Source organism: Mastigoproctus giganteus, chromosome 8 (genome assembly GCF_048544385.1).
Source record: "Mastigoproctus giganteus isolate SK-2022 chromosome 8, ASM4854438v1, whole genome shotgun sequence".
Taxonomy (NCBI): Eukaryota; Metazoa; Arthropoda; class Arachnida; order Uropygi; family Thelyphonidae; genus Mastigoproctus; species Mastigoproctus giganteus.
Genome location: NC_143582.1, coordinates 36,956,570 through 36,977,284, shown reverse-complemented (window position 1 = coordinate 36,977,284; position 20,715 = coordinate 36,956,570). Strand labels below are relative to the sequence as shown.

The following is a 20,715-nucleotide window of genomic DNA, read 5'->3' as shown; positions in this document are numbered from 1 at the left end:
ACCTGCATAATTATCCCCAGGTCCTTTTCATTCTCTACCACGATCAGTGTAGTACCACAGAGTTGATATGTTGCTCTGGGGTTACTGCTTCCCATATGTAGTACTTTACATTTGTCAATGTTAAACTTCATTTGCCACCTCTCAGGCACCTCCGTAGCCAGGTGAGCAGGAGCAGCAGTGCGTAGCACACGCTTCTTGATTAGACCGGGGTTCGAGCCCGTTACCACCAAATACGGAGGATGCGGAAAGGTCAGGGAATGACCACCGCATATCCCCGGAGCAATATGGCCTTAGTTGCTAATGCTCCTAAAAACCAAATACAAACAAACAAACAGCCACTTCTCAGCCCATCTGCTCAACCTTTCCAGATCCTGTTGCAGCAGCATAGCATCGGTAGCATCCTTAACAATCCTGCCAACCTTTGTATCGTCTGCAAACTTGGACATTAAGCTTGATATACCATCATCAATATCATTTATAAATACAGAAAACAACAATGGACCCAATACTGAACCCCGAGGAACTCCACTAATAGCAGTAGTCAACAATGAGCAGTGTCCATTGATTACCACTCTCTGTCTTCTCCCCCTCAACTATCCCTTTATCCATAGCAGTAATTTGTCTCCAATGCCACACTGCTCCAATTTGTGCAGCAGTCTTCCATGTGCAACAGTATCAAAAGCCTTTCTAAGATCTAAATATATAATATCAAAGTTATTCCTTGCATCCAGTTCTTTTGTGACTACATCATAGTAATCCAATCAAATTGGTCAGGCAAGACTTTCCCTTAACAAAACCATGCTGTGTCCGAGCTATAACTGAAGTCTTGTCTAGATGATCCTGCAGTGCTTCTTTAACCAGTGCCTCCATTAATTTTCCTGGAACAGAAGTTAAACTCACACGTCTATAATTACTGGTGTCAGCCTTTGATCCTCCTTTGTGAATTGGGTCACATTTGCACATATCCAGTCTATGGGTACCTCCCCTGAGTCCAAAGAAGCTCTCATAATTATGGCTAAAGGTTTGCTTGCTTACTTCCTTTGCTGCCTCCTTTAATATAACTGGATAGATCCCATCCAGGGTGGATGGGATCTATCCAGTTATATTAGAGGCAGCAAAGGAAGTAAGCGAACCCTTAGCCATAATTATTGCCTTATGCCCTTAGCCTTTTGTATGATAATGTCTTTATTTCTTCTTAATTTACCTAATGCTTCTGATTCATTTTTATTCAGTCTCGGGATATTTTTAACATTGGTATGGTTTATAATCTGATTAGCTTATTGAATAAAAATGTTTCTTTGAGGCAAGTCTCTGAGACAAAACTCAAGATCAATAATTAACTTTTTCTTTGGAAGCTTAGGTGGTGGTAGACTGAAATTTAAGCCTTTGCCTAACAATATAATTTGATGGAATGTTAGGGGATGTGATGAAAGATTTATGACATTATCTGGATTCATATTAATTATACCCACCTTCCCCTCATCTGTAGAACAATTCAGAAACATTGTATCACAATGGTTTGAAGTCTTATGTGACACATTTGCCAAATGATTATTCACATTTCAGCCGGGAAGGGGTGTAGTAGTATTCCATGAATTCCACAGTGATTGAAGTTTGTTTGAATGTTTATTTTTTATCTCTGTGGCTAATGCTTCTAATTTTAATTTTGTTGACTCTTTTAGAATTGTCCGGTCTTCAATTCTCATGTTTTTTAATAGTGTTATGAAAGCATTGAATTTGTTTAAAGCATTTCTTTTTGATATTAAAATGCAATTCAGGTGCTTGTTTTATAATTTGCCATGATATAGAGAATTAAATGATGTATACCTTGAAACTTTTGATTCAATTTAACCCTAGCAAATTTTGTAATGATATTTTCGGCAAGACATTGTTTTAAAAATAAAATATGATACTTCTGGGTTGAGTACTTAAGTACTGTTTTTATATACTCAAGTTTTAGATTTACTAACATTGTGTATATATATGAAAGTTCTATAATATAAATGGAATAGTAATATACTAAAAAAAAACGATTGAATGTTTAAGCGATTGTATATTTAGCGAATGTATATTTAACGAATGTAATTTAACGAATGTATACTAAGTAACTTGCATATGCTTAAACGAGTGTATATTTAAGACAAAGAATAACTCGGGGCGAATGTGTCCCCTATCCTATGTATTTAAGTACGAAGAACAACTATGTATTTAAGTATGAAACGTATTCATAATCGCAACTCTAATGTTTTGAAATTGGGTGTGTGAGAGCAAATAGACCGTGATTTTTTTCCTAATGATCGAGTGCACGATATAAAATCATAAATGTATTATTAATAAATTTTGATGTGGAGAGGGAGAAGCGTAACATAAAGTCAAAGCTAGAGCAATTAATTCAGTGTAATGAGAGCTAATATGTGCTCAATATCTCCTATATTGTATTAGTTATTACATAATTTAACAGGGATTACCTTGATTTCTTTTATAAGGAAGCTTCTTGTCCAACTCTCCAGGTCTAACAGATAAAAATTATTCAAAAAAGGCTATTAAACATCGTCTTAATGTGTTCCATACCACTAGAGTGATCGCAAATCAATGGTCGGGGATCAACGCTGAGACCCCAACCTTATAAAAGAAATCAAGGTAATCCCTATTAAATTATGTCATAACTATTTATAAGATATAAGTTATTAAAAGTTTATCAGGAATATATATACCAAGTTGACTGAATCTATTGGTTAATGATTTTTCAGTAAAGAATGAATGAATGCGAAAGTAATGAAACATTACACTTGACAGTTAGACACTGGTCCAATGACATCATATGTTGTTGAATAGAATAATGTTTGTGGAAATGAAAAAGGGTAAATATTCCAATCTGTGAAAGATTGGAGTATTTAGAACAAGGTAAATTTTAATATAGTTAATATGGATGAATCATGAATGTTATTGTTTTTTGTTTTTTTTTTTAGGTAACAAATTCGTATGTAAATAAGAATTTGTTACTTAATTTTTTTTTTTTTTTTTGTATATTGCTATTTATCATCATTGTGATGTGCTGATTTACACTAGGCATGAAAGGAAAACATTTTTTGTTTTTTAGGTACTGCAGTTGTAACTCAAAGTGATGCTGCTTTTTGGACAGATGGAAGATATTTTTTACAAGCAGAATATGAATTGGATTGCAATTGGAAACTTATGAAAATAGGTCAAAAAGGGACTCCAACATTAGAAGAGTGGTTATCCCAAAATGATAACAGTAAATACGTTGCTGCTGACACTCGTCTGATCTCAAATGAACAAGTATGTAAAGGATGTTTTCATGAATGTATTTAGCTTTCCCAATTTAAGTTAACTGTTTAGGTGTGTCAGTAGTAGCAACTGTCCCTTGTATATAAATGGCACATGGAAAATGCATGTTCATTAACCCCATCCCGGAACATTTTTTCCCTGAAAATGTGCCATAATAGATCACTTTTTTTATTTTACAGATTAAAAGTATGCATCATGCGAATACTCATTGTATAGTTTTTGTGTTTTTTATAAATTTTTTAGTAGAAAATACATGGAAGTAATTAACCCATTTGGGCTATCTTGAGTTATCTCGTGTATGCCAAAAAGTGTGGTGTGCAAATTATACAAATAAATTTTTTAATAAATTAGCACTGTTCCATTCTTTAATAAATTAAAGAATGGAACAGAAAAATACTCTTCACTATTCATTATATAAATAAATTAAAAAAATCAAGTGGAACGCACAAGCACTAACCTCCCTCCACAAGCGATAATTGTGAACTAACTACATTCTGACACATGGCTGCCGCAAGTGGATAGGCGAGGTAAGCATCGCTTACGGGCTGTAGTTCAAGAGGGTGCCGAAATATTTTTCGATATTGTTTTCTAATTGGTTAACGCTTATCAGTATTCAGCATTTAGGATGGCAAATTTTATTTTGCTTACTGGCGGCACATAGGAACGCACGCTACTGTTCTGACATTGCTGTATAAGTAAATATAAGTAAAATGAAAGCCAGTCATCTGCTGCCAGGCATAAGAAAATCCTGAGAAATTTCAAGATTAGCTAGATAAATGCCTGAGAAAATACTTTTCAATCATAAATTTGGAGGTATTATTGTTTGCTTCTGGTATTATTGTATCCTGAGATATTTCGTGTAGTTCTAAATAACTTTTAAAACTAAAAATGAGATCTCAGGATAATCCATGAAGGGGTTAAATCCTTTACTGTGGATTATGAAAAAAAAAATGCAAATGTGTTTCACACATATAGATATTCAACGTGGTTAAATTTCCTTTTATAAAAAACTTCATGTGATTATTATTAGCCTCTTGAAGGGAGGCTTAGGGACTACATGCTATCATGTGGAACTGATGGTGGGTGATTCCATTACCACAGGATGAAAAGATGCAGTCTAGGTGTTCTGAAAGCGATGCATGTTATGTTATTAATATTTTTAAGGTTAAAAGACCCTAACCTTATTTTTAAGGTTAAAAAGATTTGACTCTTAATTTTTTTTTCTGTAATCTTGAAATATTCAAATTCTTCTGTGAAGAAAAAAAACCATGGAAATGAATTTTTCCAGAGCAAGTATTCTGTATTCTGAAAGTGTTTTAAAGTGATATAATTTTTATATTTTATTTGTGACCTCCATAAATGAAATTCAATTTCAGATGTCCTAATGTGATCATAGTGAATGTAATCCTTAAGTTTATCTTTGTCTTGAGGGAGCATACTTATTTCTTTTAAGTGTATAATTAGATCTACCAAGAAGGCAAATTGGCCATTGATTAAGTGAAGAACACTCGGCATCCATTCTTCTTCTTGGAACTGGAGTATTATTTTCCCTTTTGTTTCTATAAATGATTGTATTTTATTCTTCAAATCATATATCTATTTTTAGATTTTAGTATGAAGCCAGCTTACTTGAGAGTAGTAAACAGTGTCCTCCAAATCTGAATGTAGGTCACTAAGAATTTTTTTGAAATTTTGGTAGTTAAATCCTTTTGATATTATAAAATTGACCATTTAACATGTTTGTTGCCACCTATATTTGAGAGAGCCTGTTCATTGTACCATAATTTTCAGAATGTTGAGAAATGGATGGGTGAGAAGAGAATGTTGAAAAAACTGGATGCAGAAAAAAAATGCATGAAAAATGTTTTATGTGAAAACATCTTTGATGAAAATCAGAACCGTTTTAAAATCAAACAGCTAAGACCAAAGTTATGAACGATGTAATGTTTTTATGCTCATGACTGCTACTTACTTTACTGAATCAGTGTTAGTGACTGAGTTGTTGTTGTTTTGGTTTTTAGGAGCATTAGCAACTAAGGCCATATTGCTCCGGAGATATGCGGTGGTCATTCCCTGACCTTTCCGCATCCTTCGTAATTGGTGGGCACGGGCTCGAACCCCGGTCTAATCAAGAAGTGTGTGTGCTACACACTACTGCTCCTGCCCACCTGGCTACGGAGGCACCTCGTGACTGAGACTGAGTTAGTGTAATTTAGGAAGTAACGGGTGTGAGCTTATACTCGCTCCCGCTACTTCCTAAATGAAGTCTCACATACTTCCCAATTTTCATTACCAATTGGTTTTACTTCAGTCCGAAATATTTAGTATTAACAATGTAACATTTTATGCTCACACCTGCTACTTACTTTACCTAATCAACATTAGTGACTGAGTTCTCATCGTTTAGGAAGTGGTGTCATTTTCATTACCAATCGGTTTTACTTCAGTCCGAAATAGCAATGTAACATTTTATGCTCATGCCCACTACTTACCCTGAATCAATGTTAGTGACTGCATTAGCACCGTTTAGGAAGTATGCAAATAATACAAAGTTCGACAGTGTGGTTAATCACAGTAATCAGAGTGAGCTACTTACTCTACCGTAAAAAAAATTCATTCTGAGCTACTGTAATGAGATCTACGAATATTAGTGTGTAGTTTTTTTTTTTTTTGGCTGATGCTGTATAAGCTTGCTTTCTTGCATCATTTGCCATTATTACTACTAATACTGAATAACAACATTCTGAAAATTTGTTAAATAATGGTTGAAAATTTAAAGTCTGGAATTCATAGATAAAAGCTAACACTTACTTTTGGGTGGAGTGCTGTGAATCAGAACAAAACTCAAAATTTTATTCTATGTATGTAAACTAACCTCAACACAAACAAAAATAAAAATGTGTACCAAGTTATAAAGAAAAATGAATCTTTGATGCTAATAGCCCAGAGTTCAGTCACTGTCCTGAGAGAATTGAGCAGTTAATTTCATGTGCATTTACTTTTACACATTCATGTATTGACCTCTTAAGAATAACTGCCTGTATGTGTTACAGCACTTGGGTTACCAGTGAACACATGTATGTGTCGATGCAGTGAATATATGTTAATGACAACATTGATGTTAGTTTCTGTCTCGAAGCAACTTGGCACACAAATTCTCATGATGAATAATGCCGCCGTAGCCGAGTGGTCAGGCATGCGGATGCATAAGTACACATGCCTTGAGTAACCCGGGTTCAAGCCAATGACTGCTGAATACAGTGCTGTTTCTTGTATTCTCTACCTTGTGAACTCCTCTGACTGTGTGGTCGTCCCGGAGTATAAACAGAAAAAATATAATATAAATATGTAATGGCATTTCGTTACGTTTGTGTTTCCTGTTTTTTGGGTTTCCTCTTCTATTAATTTTATGAGGCCTTTGTTTTCTGGTCATATTTGTGGCTCTGTTAGTCTCTGTACCAGTTAAGTTACTTTTGTTAATCATAAGTGAGATAATGTTGCTACCACCTCATGAAAATCAGTAGGCTTAATAGCATTCTTGAATGGCATCAAAGCAGCTAATTTCTCCATTATGTCAAAAATTATCATTTTCATATGTATAAAAAATAACAACCATGGTTGTATATAATATAGTATCTATATTTTCATCCAGTGCCAGTGAATAAAATCTGAAATCAGTAACTCATTATTTCAATGTATTTTTTAACAGAACTGGCTAATTCATTTACATGCATAGCGATAGTTTGACAATAGAATTACTTATGAAATATCTGATTGATTTTTTTTTTTTTTCTGAACAAATTATGACTTTGACACTCTCCAAGCATTCTTTGATAAATTCATCATCTGATGAATTTATTTATTTATTTGGTTTTATTTTTTAGCAATAATATTTTCTATTCAATAGCTTGCCTTTACAAAAGATGCAAACTAAGAACTGAAATTTTAAAAATAATGTTACTGTGCAAACAGTGTAAGTTTAAATTTTATGATTTTATCCTTTTGAACTGTCCTTCAGCATTAAATCATAATGCATGTGCTTACTAACATCAGGAGTTACCAACCTTTTTAGGTTGGGAGCTAAAAACAGATAAACTGCTGAAGATCCCAGGCTTCAATGGGTTATTGCAACAAGTGGATTATGGGCCACAAAACCAGTTCCTCACCACTAATTATGCATTTTTAAAAATAGAATTTAATTTTTGTTATCTATATTTGTATTGACAGTTTGTTTTTACATTTAATAATTAAATATAAAAATCCACCAATTATTATACAATACTAATAACATTCCTATTTTATGGTTATAATAATTATTATAAAAATGAATATTATGAATCACAAAAATTGTGGGAAAAACTATTACACTTACATGCAATAATATTTATAGTAATGAATTACTATGCTTACAGGTAGAAAATTATTTGACATCCATTACTATGAAAGTCCACCAAAAGAAATTTGGCAAGATGGTAATATACGTGGAACACTGAATCAAGTTGTTAATCGAAACAGAACTGTACACTGGAGTATTAAACAGCTGACTCTAGCAGCTCAAAGACATGAAGCTCGAAATATTAATAAATATGAGAAACAGTAAGGGACCCATCACCTAACTCTGTGGGTCCACCACTCATAACAGTAGTCCATGAAGACTGTGGCCATTTATAACTATTATTTGATAGCTTGTCCCTAATGTTATATTGTTCCAATTTATACAACAGTCATTCATTTAGGACAGTATAAAAAAGCTTTACTAACATCTAAGTAAATGATGTCTGACAATAGAATTTTTGTATCCATTTTCTTTGTGACAGTCATAATGATCAGGTATGATCTCCTCTAAAAATATTCATGATGTTATTGTCTTATAGTTCGTAGCTCTATTCTTTTCCAGATGATGTTTTATTTAACTGTTCTGTGTTTCTATCCAGATGACGTATTTAACTATGAACTTCATAATTTCCTTTAGTACAGAAGTCAAATTTTAAGGTCCAATTACTCACTTCGCTTTTTGAACTACATCTGTGGATAGAAGAGACATTTGCACATCTCCAGTTTATAGTGATTTCCCTGAATCTAAAAATACAGTTAGTTTAACTTCTGTTCTGGGTAAAATAATGGAGTCGCTGGTTAAAGATGCATTGCAGGATCATCTAGACAAGACTGCAGCAATAATTCAGACACAGCATGGGTTTGCTATGGGAAAGTCTTGTCTGACAAATTTGATAGGATATTATGATGTGGTTACAAAGGAACTGGATGCAAAAAATAATTTTGATATCATATATTTGGATTTCAGGAAAGCTTTTGACACTGTTGCGCATGGAAGACTATTGTACAAATTGGAGCAGAATGGTATTAAGGGTAAGTTGCTACAATGGATAAAAGGATGGTTAAGTGCGAGAAGACAGAGGGTGGTAATCAATGGGTGCTGCTCTTCTTGGACTAATGTTATTAGTGGAGTCCCACAGGGTTCGGTGTTGGGTCCACTGTTGTTTTGTATATTTATCAATGATATTGATGAAGGTATATCAGGCTTAGTGTCGAAGTTTGCAGATGATACAAAGGTTGGCTGGGTTGTTAATGACAGTAATGGCAGTGTGCTACTGCAACAGGATCTAGATAATTTGGGCAGATGGGCTAAGAAGTGGCAACTGAAGTTTAACCTTGACAAATGCAAAGTACTGCATATGGGTAGAAGTAACCCCAGAGAAACGTACCAACTGTGTGGTACTACACTTAAGGTGGTAGAAAATGAAAAAGACCTGGGAGTAATTGTGCAGGCAGATATAAAGTTTTCTGAGCGATGCAGACAGGCTGCCAGGGCAGGTCATGGGGTTTTGTCAATGATATATAGGAATTTTGCTAGCAGGGAAAAGGAGGTGATTATCCCTCTGTATAAGGCAATGGTCAGGCCACACCTTGAGTACTGCGTACAGGTCTGGAGGCCTCATTTTAGGAAGGATGTAGATTTACTTGAGCGTGTACAGAGAAGGGCAACAAGATTGGTGAGGGGAATGAAGAGATCCTCTTATCAAGAGAGGCTTAAGTTCTGCAAATTGCAGTGGCTGGAGACTAGGCACCTGTGCGGGGATCTGATTGAGGTGTATAAGGCCTTGAATGGGTTGAGCATGCTGAATTCTGATGGGATCCTTCCACTTGTTCAGATTACGAACCTAAGGGGGCATAAATTCAAATTAAGAAAGGACAGATGTAGAATAGATGTGCGGAAATTTGCCTTTAGCCAGCGGGTGGTTAATTGCTGGAACAAACTTCCATCTGTCGTTGTGGAAGTTGATAGGTTAAATAAATTTAAGGAGGAACTGGACAAGCATTTGGAGGGAATGGTGTGATTTTTTATTTTATTTTATTTTTATTTTATTTTATTTGGCTGATGCTGCATAAGCTCATACATTTGCTTTCTTGCATCACATGCCACTACTACTACTACTACTACTACTACTCTCATTATTATAGCTAAAGATTTCACTGCCTCTTTTGCTGCTGCTTTTAGTATAATTGGATATATTTCATCTCTTCTAGGTGTCTTGTTTACTTTAGCTGGGACAGTTTCTCTTCTCCAGCTTCCTTTTCAGTTATAATAAAATCATTTAACTTGCAGCCAATGTTAACCATCTAGCTCTTACTCTGACACATTTTGTACACCAAAAATCTGTAAAACTTATAAATTTAAATATCTGTTATAATTCCATCAGTGTGAATTTTAGTATTCCTCCAGCATGGTATTCACTCTCAGTTTGCATCAGTAATTATTTTTTTATTGGAAAATATAGCTGCTTTTCTGACTACCTTATGGCCAAATCTTGGCCATAAAAGTAGTCAGGAAATTTTGGATAACAAGACTGTTGTTTCTAATGACGTTTTTAGCTCTTATTATTGAAAAGTTGACCAGTTGAAAAACTGTTACTTGTGGCCATGAAACAGGTACTGTGTGTTTCTTAATGCTTTTCTCGTACCACTTTTATTTCTACAGTTGATGTGAGTTGTGAAGTTGCATGGCATAATATAAACAGTAATTATGTTTACATATGAAAAAAAAACAGTGTAACTGCAAATGATATTTGAGCTCCCTAGGCCATCTACTTGAAATGTCCATATGATACCATGGTCAGCAGGAGCCATAGCCAGGTCTCTGAGTTCAAGCTGATGAAACAGCTGGTGAAATGGTTTGTTTGTTGAGCTTCTGCAATAAATATAAACCAGAAATGAAGTAATATGTGAACAAAGGTTTTTACAAGGATTTTGACTAGACTAACACCATTATTTAGTTGGATTTATATTAAAAAATTTTTAAATTTCTCCTCGTAATCTGAGTTCTCTTTTCTTACCAATTCAAAATATTATGCTTTATTATTTCTAGTTCAGTAGAGTAGCTTAATTATCTATTAGCTTTTTCACATAACTGCAGAGTAAAATCATATTCAGGTTCCCCGGGCTACCTACTTGAAATGCTTGTATGAGGCAGTGCACAATGGAAAGCATTTGCTGTTTTGCAGAGCCCAAACAAATAAACAGTGCATGAACTGGTAGGTGAGTCTCAAGGCATGTTAAACTGCTAGTTGTGAGACCTGACTGTTGAGTTTCATGGCAGTTAAAGTGTTAAACTTTTCATAAGGTTTTTTTTTTTTTTTTGTTTTTTTATATTGTATGCAAATTAAGTTGAAGTAATCAACTGTATATAACAACTGTAATGTGCTTTTAAATTTTGTTTGATACCCTGATAATCAAGTTTTAATTTTTATATTTGCTATTTTAAGTGGTTAAAATGGAAAGAAGAACTGAAAAAGTCAAATTTTAACCTTGTTGGAGGTACTGAAAATCTTATTGATGATATCTGGACTACTCACCAAGGTCGACCAACTGAACCATTAGACCATGTCTTCATTCATGATATTGAATACTCAGGTATATTTTGCATTTAAATTATTAACAGAGAGCCCTGAGGTGATGCTCTTGCTAGATTCTGTTGCAGTTTTTCCATATATGTATATTTATAATCTTCCTTTTTATGTGATATTAATTACTTAGAATCTTTTATATCTATAAGGTTGGTTCTGCGGGAACCTGAACATTGAGGAAGAGTGAGGAGATGATATTAATGAGAACTGGGATGAGAATTATGAAAATAGGAAACATCAAACCATATTATAAATATAGCAAGTTCCTGCTGTCTTTCTAAGGCTAAACTTAATGAGGTGTGATTCTGCTTCTGTGTACCAAGCCAACCTAAAAATAAAATGAAATAAACTGAATTAAAATAAGAAAGACAAAACAAAGCAACACTCACTTCCAGCAGCACGAAAGCACAACCCCCCCCCTTGGCCCAAGGAGACACCTACCAAAGAATGAATACTCCTTTTTGTAAATGCATAAAAAGTAGAAAGAGCTGGGAACCCACAAGTACTGCCTCTTCGAAGGAACATCAGCACTTGTGAACTACAGAAAGGATCATATTCAGTCATTGGGTGCTATCCAGTCAAGCATCAGTACCAGGGGCTCACATCTGGTGAGTATGGGCTTGACACACCCAGGGTCCTGAGCTGGATATCATCATTCTTCTCTTTCTTGATGAAAGGCTTCCTTGCACCATATATCTAATAATAATAATAATGTTCCTATATGGTCCAAAGCAAATAGAAAATAATGAGTAGAACTCACTTTAAAAAGTAAAAAGTATGTCATAGCCAATGCCCTCTGTAGATTAAATAAGCAAACATAACAAACCAATGCAAATTTAAATGCTGATGCAATCAACCAGCAGGTCTAAATCAAATATAAATATGCAAATTAACATCAAATTAAGTCATAATAACCAGGTTTAACCTAAATAACTAACTAAAATAAATGATTATTTAATTAACTTAAATCAAATGATAGAATACATTAAGACATAACAAAGACACCAAATGGTAACTATGAACATTCAAATAAAATAAAATAGAAGGTAGGACAGAAGAAAATGTAAATTTTTTTTCATTAGTTTCTTCATTGGTTTCTTCCATTTTTGTAGCAATAATTTCTCTAGTTCTTTCAGTGATGGAGTAGAAGACTGTGCACCCATACATTCTGATAATGCATCCCATGGATTTTCAATAGGATTCAGAGCTGGGAGGGATGGAAAGAAGATTAATTCACATCTAATGTAACAGATATTTCTATTATCATTTTTAAATTGGTATCCTCTTTGGGATAAAAATTAAGCATTTAAAAATTAATCCATGCATGAGAATTTTCTCCACACACATACCACATGCTCCAGCTATACAGTTTCTATAGTAGAGCAACATATAGTGAAGCTGTTGCCTTCATGTACCTTACCATCTGTACATAAGAGTATAAATCAGAATTCATCAGCACAATATTAATCCTTTATCCAGTTATATCAGCTCAAACTGCATTGTGAAATCTTTGTTATCATTTTTTTGTCTGAAATAAGTGGTTTATGGATAGGTAATCCATAATGAGTGAAATTAGTGGTTTGTGGAACTGTAAAATCTAGAATTCAGTTGCTGAACTCTGGTTTTAAGTTCCCTATGCGTTATTTGGGCAGTTACAAATTTATTATTATTATTAGCCATATGGTGCAAGGAAGCCTGAGGCTTATGCTGCACTAGCCAAAAAAAAATTTGAGTATCCTAAGAGAGAGAGAGAGAGAGAAAGAGAGAGATAAAAAAGTACAAATGTTAATCGTATTTAGCAGTTACAGGCTTTAACCTCGGTCCATTCAAAGAGCGTGTGCTACTGCACTCATGCTCCTGACCACTCGGCTACATCAAGCCTATTTAACAGTACATTGGTGATTCAACCTTTCAGTCCTACATGAAGCTCTGTGATTCCTCTCCAATATAGTATGTATCATATTTATTATATATAGTATGGTTATAGCCCAGCTTCTCACACACCAAAAGTAAGTAGTAGTAGTAGTAGTAGTGGCATGTGATGCAAGAAAGCAACTGTATGAGCTCATGCAGCATCAGCCAAAAAAAATAAAATAAAATAAAATAAAATAAAAAATCACACCATTCCCTCCAAATGCTTGTCCAGTTCCTCCTTAAATTTATTTAACCTGTCAACTTCCACAACGACAGATGGAAGTTTGTTCCAGCAATTAACCACCCGCTGGCTAAAGGCAAATTTCCGCACATCTATTCTACATCTGTCTTTTCTTAATTTGAATTTATGCCCCCTTAGGTTCGTAATCTGAACAAGTGGAAGGATCCCATCAGAATTCAGCATGCTCAACCCATTCAAGGCCTTATATACCTCAATCAGATCACCGCTTAGGTGCCTAGTCTCCAACCACTGCAATTTGCAGAACTTAAGCCTCTCTTGGTAAGAGGATCCCTTCATTCCCCTCACCAATCTTGTTGCCCTTCTCTGTACACGCTCAAGTAAATCTACATCCTTCCTAAAATGAGGCCTCCAGACCTGTACGCAGTACTCAAGGCGTGGCCTGACCATTGCCTTATACAGAGGGACAATCACCTCCTTCTCCCTGCTAGCAAAATTCCTATATATCATTGACAAAACCCAATGACCTGCCCTGGCAGCCTGTCTGCATTGCTCAGAAAACTTCATATCTGACTGCACAATTACTCCCAGGTCTTTTTCATTTTCTACCACCTTAAGTGTAGTACCACACAGTTGGTACGTTTCTCTGGGATTACTTCTACCCATATGCAGTACTTTGCATTTGTCAAGGTTAAACTTCAGTTGCCACTTCTTAGCCCATCTGCCCAAATTATCTAGATCCTGTTGCAGTAGCACACTGCCATTACTGTCATTAACAACCCAGCCAACCTATGTATCATCTGCAAATTTCGACATTAAGCCTGATATACCTTCATCAATATCATTGATAAATATACAAAACAACAGTGGACCTAACACCGAACCCTGTGGGACTACACTAATAACATTAGTCACGAAGAGCAGCACCCATTGATTACCACCCTCTGTCTTCTCCCACTTAACCATCCTTTTATCCATTGTAGCAACTTACCCTTAATACCATTCTGCTCCAATTTGTACAATAGTCTTCCATGCGCAACAGTGTCAAAAGATTTCCTGAAATCCAAATATATGATATCAAAATTATTTTTTGCATCCAGTTCCTTTGTAACCACATCATAATATCCTATCAAATTTGTCAGACAAGACTTTCCTTTAACAAACCCATGCTGTGTCTGAATTATTGCTGCAGTCTTGTCTAGATGATCCTGCAATGCATCTTTAAACAGTGACTCCATTATTTTACCCGTAACAGAAGTTAAACTAACTGGTCTGTAATTACTCGTGTCACCCTTCGATCCCCCTTTGTGAATTGGGGATACATTTGCACATCTCCAGTCCGTGGGGACCTCCCCTGAATCCAAGGATGCTCTCATAATTATGGCTAAGCGTTTGCTTAGTTGCTTTGCCGCCTCTAATATAACTGGATAGATCCCATCCACCCCAGGTGCTTTTCTTATGTTTAACTTCAACAATTTCTCCTGCACTTTGCTTTCAGTTATTACAAAATCATTAAGTATCCTGCTACAATTTGATAACCTTCTGCCATTTTCAAACTTTAATAATTCCTCATGTGTGAATGTAGATGCAAAATACTCATTCAGTTTGTTTGCTATCTGAGCAGGATCATCAACAGTCGAACCATCGATGTCAAGTGGACCAATAAGATTCATCCCCTTCCTTTTAGAGTTTATATAAGTAAAGAAATCCTTGCTGTTTTTCTTAGCATCTTTTGCCAAGGATTTCTTGTAATCTGCCTTCACCTGCCTAACCTCCTTTGTGACCTGATTACAGACTAGCTTATATCTGCCATAGGCTTCTGAGTCGCTTGGTAATTTATATGCATCCCATGCATTTTTTTTCTCTTTCTAAAGGTCTCTATATCATATGTTTGGCCTGACAGCATTAAATTTTGGTCGTTGATTATGCTGATGGTATTTAACCATCTCAGAAGTGAGCTCCTGGAATATGTACGAGCTTTCAGGAGTGAATTCCCTGAATCCAAGTGGGCTCTGGGTTAGTGAGTTTCCCACTAGTGAAAGCCTCTGGGGAGCAAGTTTTTTTTTTTTTTTTTGTGAAATTTTGAAAATTTCTGAAAATGAAATCTTTATATATAAATACAAATGACTAATTGTATAAAATTGCTTTTAAATGTATTAATTTACCTTATTTTGATATAGTTGCCCAACATTAGAGTGAAATTTTGTAAAAATTCAAGAGATGGCAGCATTTATTTGAAGATTTGTCTTTTGAATTTGTGTACATTCATACTTTCTAAATCTGGCATTCTTTGGTACCTGATCCTCTTGTGACTTTGGAACCATGTAGATTTGTGGGGGTCATATTATAGTCATAAAAAAGCCACAAAAAATATTCCATATATATACTTCAACTTATTTTACAATATAGTACTTTTCAAGTGTGGCTTTTTTTGAAATGTAATCTGCAATACATGGAAAAGTATATTAACTATAAAATATGTATTATACAGTAGAGGAAAAATTAAATCAATTATTTCCACTTAATAGAAGAACAGCAAAATTTTTCAAACTTATTTCCCCAGAAGTTCCGGTGTTGAGCATTTTTGATAATACAACCTTTTTCACAATAGGTATGCATGCATGCATGTTTAAAAAGACTACATCCTCTGGGCTACTTAAATTTCTTTTAGTCAATGTTTAGAAATATATTGACTAAAATTTCTTTTAGTCAATATATTTCTTTTAGTCAATAAATACAAATAGATAAAAGTTTCTGTGTCAGTATTGTGTACAGACAGAAATATAAGCCTTCTAAAAACATTTAAACAGTAATGTGCTTAGTGATTTTTTACCTCAGCCCAGTGTTTCATATAGGAATTGTTAAACTCAGAAACAGAATAATCCATTGTTTAATCTTGTCCCTGAATAGCAATTAAGTTTTTACTGTGCTCCAAATTTTTGGAGCCCAGTATAAATTTATGGCTCTGAGGTTTAGAAGCAGTTCAAGCAACCTGCTTTAGGCTATCCAAGAATTAAATTTGCTAACTTTTGGGTTTGCCAAGTTTATCCATTTTCCTAACCATAGCTGCAAAATGAATGGTGCCAGATAAAGTTTGCTAGATTTTGCAGTTTGCTAGTTTTTATTGTATATACTCCACAGACCTCACAGATGAAAAGTGCCCATATATATCACAGACTATATATTTATGGGCAGTTTCTGTTGAGTTAATTGTATGTAGCAAGTGTGTGCAGCAGAGATTGCCCTACAAATGCATATATCATGGTTTGTGACTTTATTAGCAGAGACTTAATGAGTACTTCAAATTCATAAAATTTGTTTACAATGCTCTTATCATTAGTGTACATGCACATGTTCTTACTCTTAGTTACCCTGACACAGCCCAAGTATTTACATTTTCCATGATGACCCACTGCATCATTTGAAGTCTCCAACACCTTGCTTTACAGGCTGCTACACATTCCAATAGAAGCAGTGCAAGAATCACTTTTACCTCTGTCTGCATCTCTAGTTAATCTATGTGTGTGTATTCCCTCAAGCTAGCAATTTTCCGACTGTTAATTGGTCTCCAGACAAAATGGAGCTAATGGAATCGCACACATTATATTTTTAAAGCTTAACTTTCCTCTGCAAATATCCATGATTTTTATCTATAAATATATTGTAATTTTAATAATTTCATCTTTAATCTTAATATTTATAATTCTAATAAAGCATAATCTTTCATTAATCACTTATATTATCCCAATACCAAAATACAAACTGTTAACCCCTAGTTGCTTTAGCTGTGGTGGAAATATTGCTGTATTGAGACATGATTTATTTTATTTATTTATATTTGCATTAAAGCATTAAGGCTGACATGTGACCATATCATGTTGTTTTTTCAGTATGTTTCTTTTGCATAATGTCAATGCAAATGAAGTAGACCTTTACTCCATTTGTGCTTCTTGAAAAGTCCAATAAACTGGAAAGTGCAAATTGTTTTTATTGTTTTATGATCGTGACCAGAAATGTTCTTTAGAAAAATATCAACAAAGCTGTTCAAAATAGATTCTTATGATGGAACATATGATAACGATGAAAGGGTAGTGCTCCATTATAAAAATGACGTTTTAGAGAGAGATTAGCATTAGCAAAGGCACATGATGCAAGAAAGCAAGCTTATATAGCATCAGCCAAAAAAAAAAAAAATCCCTTATTTCTGCCTTGAATCTATTTAAGCTATCAACTTCTACGACAGATGGAAGTTTGTACCAGCAATCAACCACCCACTGGCTAAAGGCAAACTTTCGCACATCTATCCTACAACTGTCTTTCCTCAATTTGAATTTATGCCCTCTCAGGCAGTTATTCTGAGAAAGAGGAAGAATCCCATCCGCATTGAGCATGCTCAAATCATTCAAGGCTTTATGCACCTCAATCAGATAACCTCGCAGGTGCCTAGTCTCCAGACACTGTAATTTGCAAAACTTAAGCCTTTCTTCGTAAGAGCAACCGTTTGTTCCATTCGCACTTGTTGTCCTCTGTACTCGTTCCAACAGCTCTACATCCTTCTTAAAATGAGGCCGCTAGAAAAATTCCTGTATATCATTGATAAGACACCATGAGCTACTCTTTCAGACCGTCTGCACTGCTCAGAAAAACTTCATATCTGCCTGCACAATTACCCCCAGGTCCTTTTCATTCTCTACCACAGTCAGTGTGGTACCACAGAGTTGATACATTACTCTGGGATCGCCGATGGGGCTAGCCGGGTGGGTAAAGTGCCTGCCTGGCAACCCAAAGGTCACGGGTTCGAATCCCGCCTCGGGCTTGGATCAAAGTACTGCAAAAAAACCTTGGGAGGTGCATTATGGCCACAGAAGCCGATGCGCCAACAACTACCAAAAAAAAAAAAAAAAACTCTGGGATTACTGCTTCCCGTATGTACTACTTTACATTTGTCAATGTTAAACTTCATTTGCCACTCCTCAGCCCATCTGCTCAACTTTTCTAGATCCTGTTCCAGCAGTGTACTGTTATTAGTGTCATTAACAACCCTTCCAACCTTTGTATCGTCTGCAAACTTGGACATTAAGCCTGATATACCACCATAAATATCATTTATGAATACAGAAAATAACAATGGACCAACACTGAACCCTGAGGGACTCCACTAATAACATTAGCCCACGAAGAGCAGTATCCACTGATTACCACTCTCTGTCTTCTCCCACTCAGCCATCCCTTTATCCATAGCAGCAATTTGCCTCCAATGCTACACTGCTCCAATTTGTGCAGCAGTCTTCCATGTGCAACAGTATCAAAGGCCTTTCTAATATCCAAATATATGATATCAAAGTTATTCTTCGCATCCAGTTCCTTTGTGACTACATCATAGTATCCAATCAAATTTGTCAGACAAGACGTCCCCTTAACAAACCCATGCTGTGTCCGAGCTATAACTGAAGTCTTGTCTAGATGATCCTGCAGTGCTTCTTTAACCAGTGCGTCCATTAATTTCCCTGGAACAGAAGTTAAACTAACAGGTCTGTAATTATCTGTGTCTCCCTTTGATCCTTCTTGGTGGATTGGGGACACATTTGCAAACGGCCTCCATAGCCGAGTGGTCTGGAGCAGGAGTACAGTAGCACACGCTCTTTGAATAGACCAGGGTTCAAGCCCCTGACTGCTGAATACGGTCGATCTGCCAACCTGCACTGGACCAGCATGGCAGATTATGGTCCATTTCCCTCAGCCATGAATTGTTGAGGAGGCTTCCATCCTGCAGTGGGTTGATTTTTTTTTCCTTGTTAGTTGTTGGCACATCAGCTTCTATGGCCATAATGCACCTCCCAAAGTCTTTGCATTTTACTGTGATCCAAGCCCGAGGCAGGAATCGAACCTGCAACCTTTGGGTTGCCAGGCAGGCACTTTACCTACCTGGCTAGCCCGGTCGGCACAGTGGGTTGATAATGGCTGCACTTTACTTTTTTACTTTTTGCACATCTCCAGTCCATGGGTACCTCCCCTGAGTCCAGGGAAGCTCTCATTATTATGGCTAAAGGTTTGCTTACTTCCTTTGCTGCCTCCTTTAATATAACTGGATAGATTCCATCCACCCCCGGTGTCTTTCTTATGTTTATCTTCAACAATTTCTCCTCCACTTTACTCTCAGTTATTACAAGATTATCTAGATTACTGCCAGAGTTGAATACACCTCTGGCAATCCCCTCCCTGAATAACTCCTCATGTGTGAATGTAGATGCAAAATATTCATTTAGTTTGTTAGCTACCTGAGCAGGATCATCAACAGTTGAACCATCGATATCAAGTGGACCAATCTGATTCATCCCCTTCCTTCTAGAGTTTACACAAGTAAAGAACTCTTTGCTGTTTTTCTTTGCATCCTTTGCCAAAGATTTTTCGTAATCTGCTTTTGCCTGCCTAACCTCCTTTGTAACTTGGTTACAGACCAGCTTATATCTATCATAGGCTTCTGTGTCACATGTTAATTTATATTATCCCATGCATTTTTCTTCTCTGTCACATGTCTAATTAGTTCATCTGACATCCATTTAGGCCTAAACCTTGAACAATATTTCTTTGTTGGTATAAATCTTGAACAATATTTCTTTATTGGTCCACCATATAGAATTTAAATACTGTCTCATACCACCATAGTCACCTTTACGAAAGCAAAAACCCTTCCCTTTATCCCTGATGGTAGTTACCTCTTTGATTAAATCCCGCTCCAGCACATTGCGATCACTGCCACCTAGTGGTTCCTTTATCTGCAGATTCTTGATGCATGAAGAATCACTATTGATAATCAGCTCGAGTATTACTCCCTCTAGTTGCCTCCCAAACATGCTGCTGTAGAAAACAATCATCCAATAAATTCACAAAAGCTTTGCTAGTGTGTGAGTGACCAACCCACAAATTCCAGTCAGTATCCGGGAAATTAAAATCCCCCATTATAAGACACTAATTTACTGGCCCACTCTCTTTCTCTACACAATTTCTCATTATTCTCATCAGATTCATTAGGCCTGTAACACACACCTACTCTCATTTTTCCTTTCCCAGTACTTATGTCACACCAAACAGACTCAACGTTGCATTGTCCACCCACATCAATTGGATGCACTTCCTTAGATTTTATGTGTTTCTTAACTAACAGCCTAACCCCCTCCTCCCTTTCTGTCCTGTCTATCCTTTCTGTACACACCCCAAATTCCGGTTCTGCACTGATTATGTCTGTGTGACACCATATCTCTGATATCCCAACAATATCTGGAAGTGATGTCTTGACTAGCACTTCAAGCTCATCAAATTTATTAACTATACTCCTAGAGATAAAGTGCCTTTTTGCACTCTTCTTGAATT

General features: G+C 35.8%; 1 protein-coding gene across 3 annotated transcripts in view; it reads left to right on the top strand.

The window, feature by feature from the left end:
- Positions 1-20,715, top strand: part of LOC150081448 (xaa-Pro aminopeptidase 1-like) — a 231,893-nt gene that overhangs the window by 80,015 nt on the left and 131,163 nt on the right. For all 3 annotated transcript variants that reach the window (XM_090379308.1, XM_090379305.1, XM_090379309.1), the window contains exons 5-6: positions 3,101-3,300; positions 11,091-11,238. In XM_090379308.1, the coding sequence (XP_090235434.1) occupies positions 3,101-3,300; positions 11,091-11,238 (348 nt within the window). The remainder of the gene's footprint in view (positions 1-3,100; positions 3,301-11,090; positions 11,239-20,715) is intronic.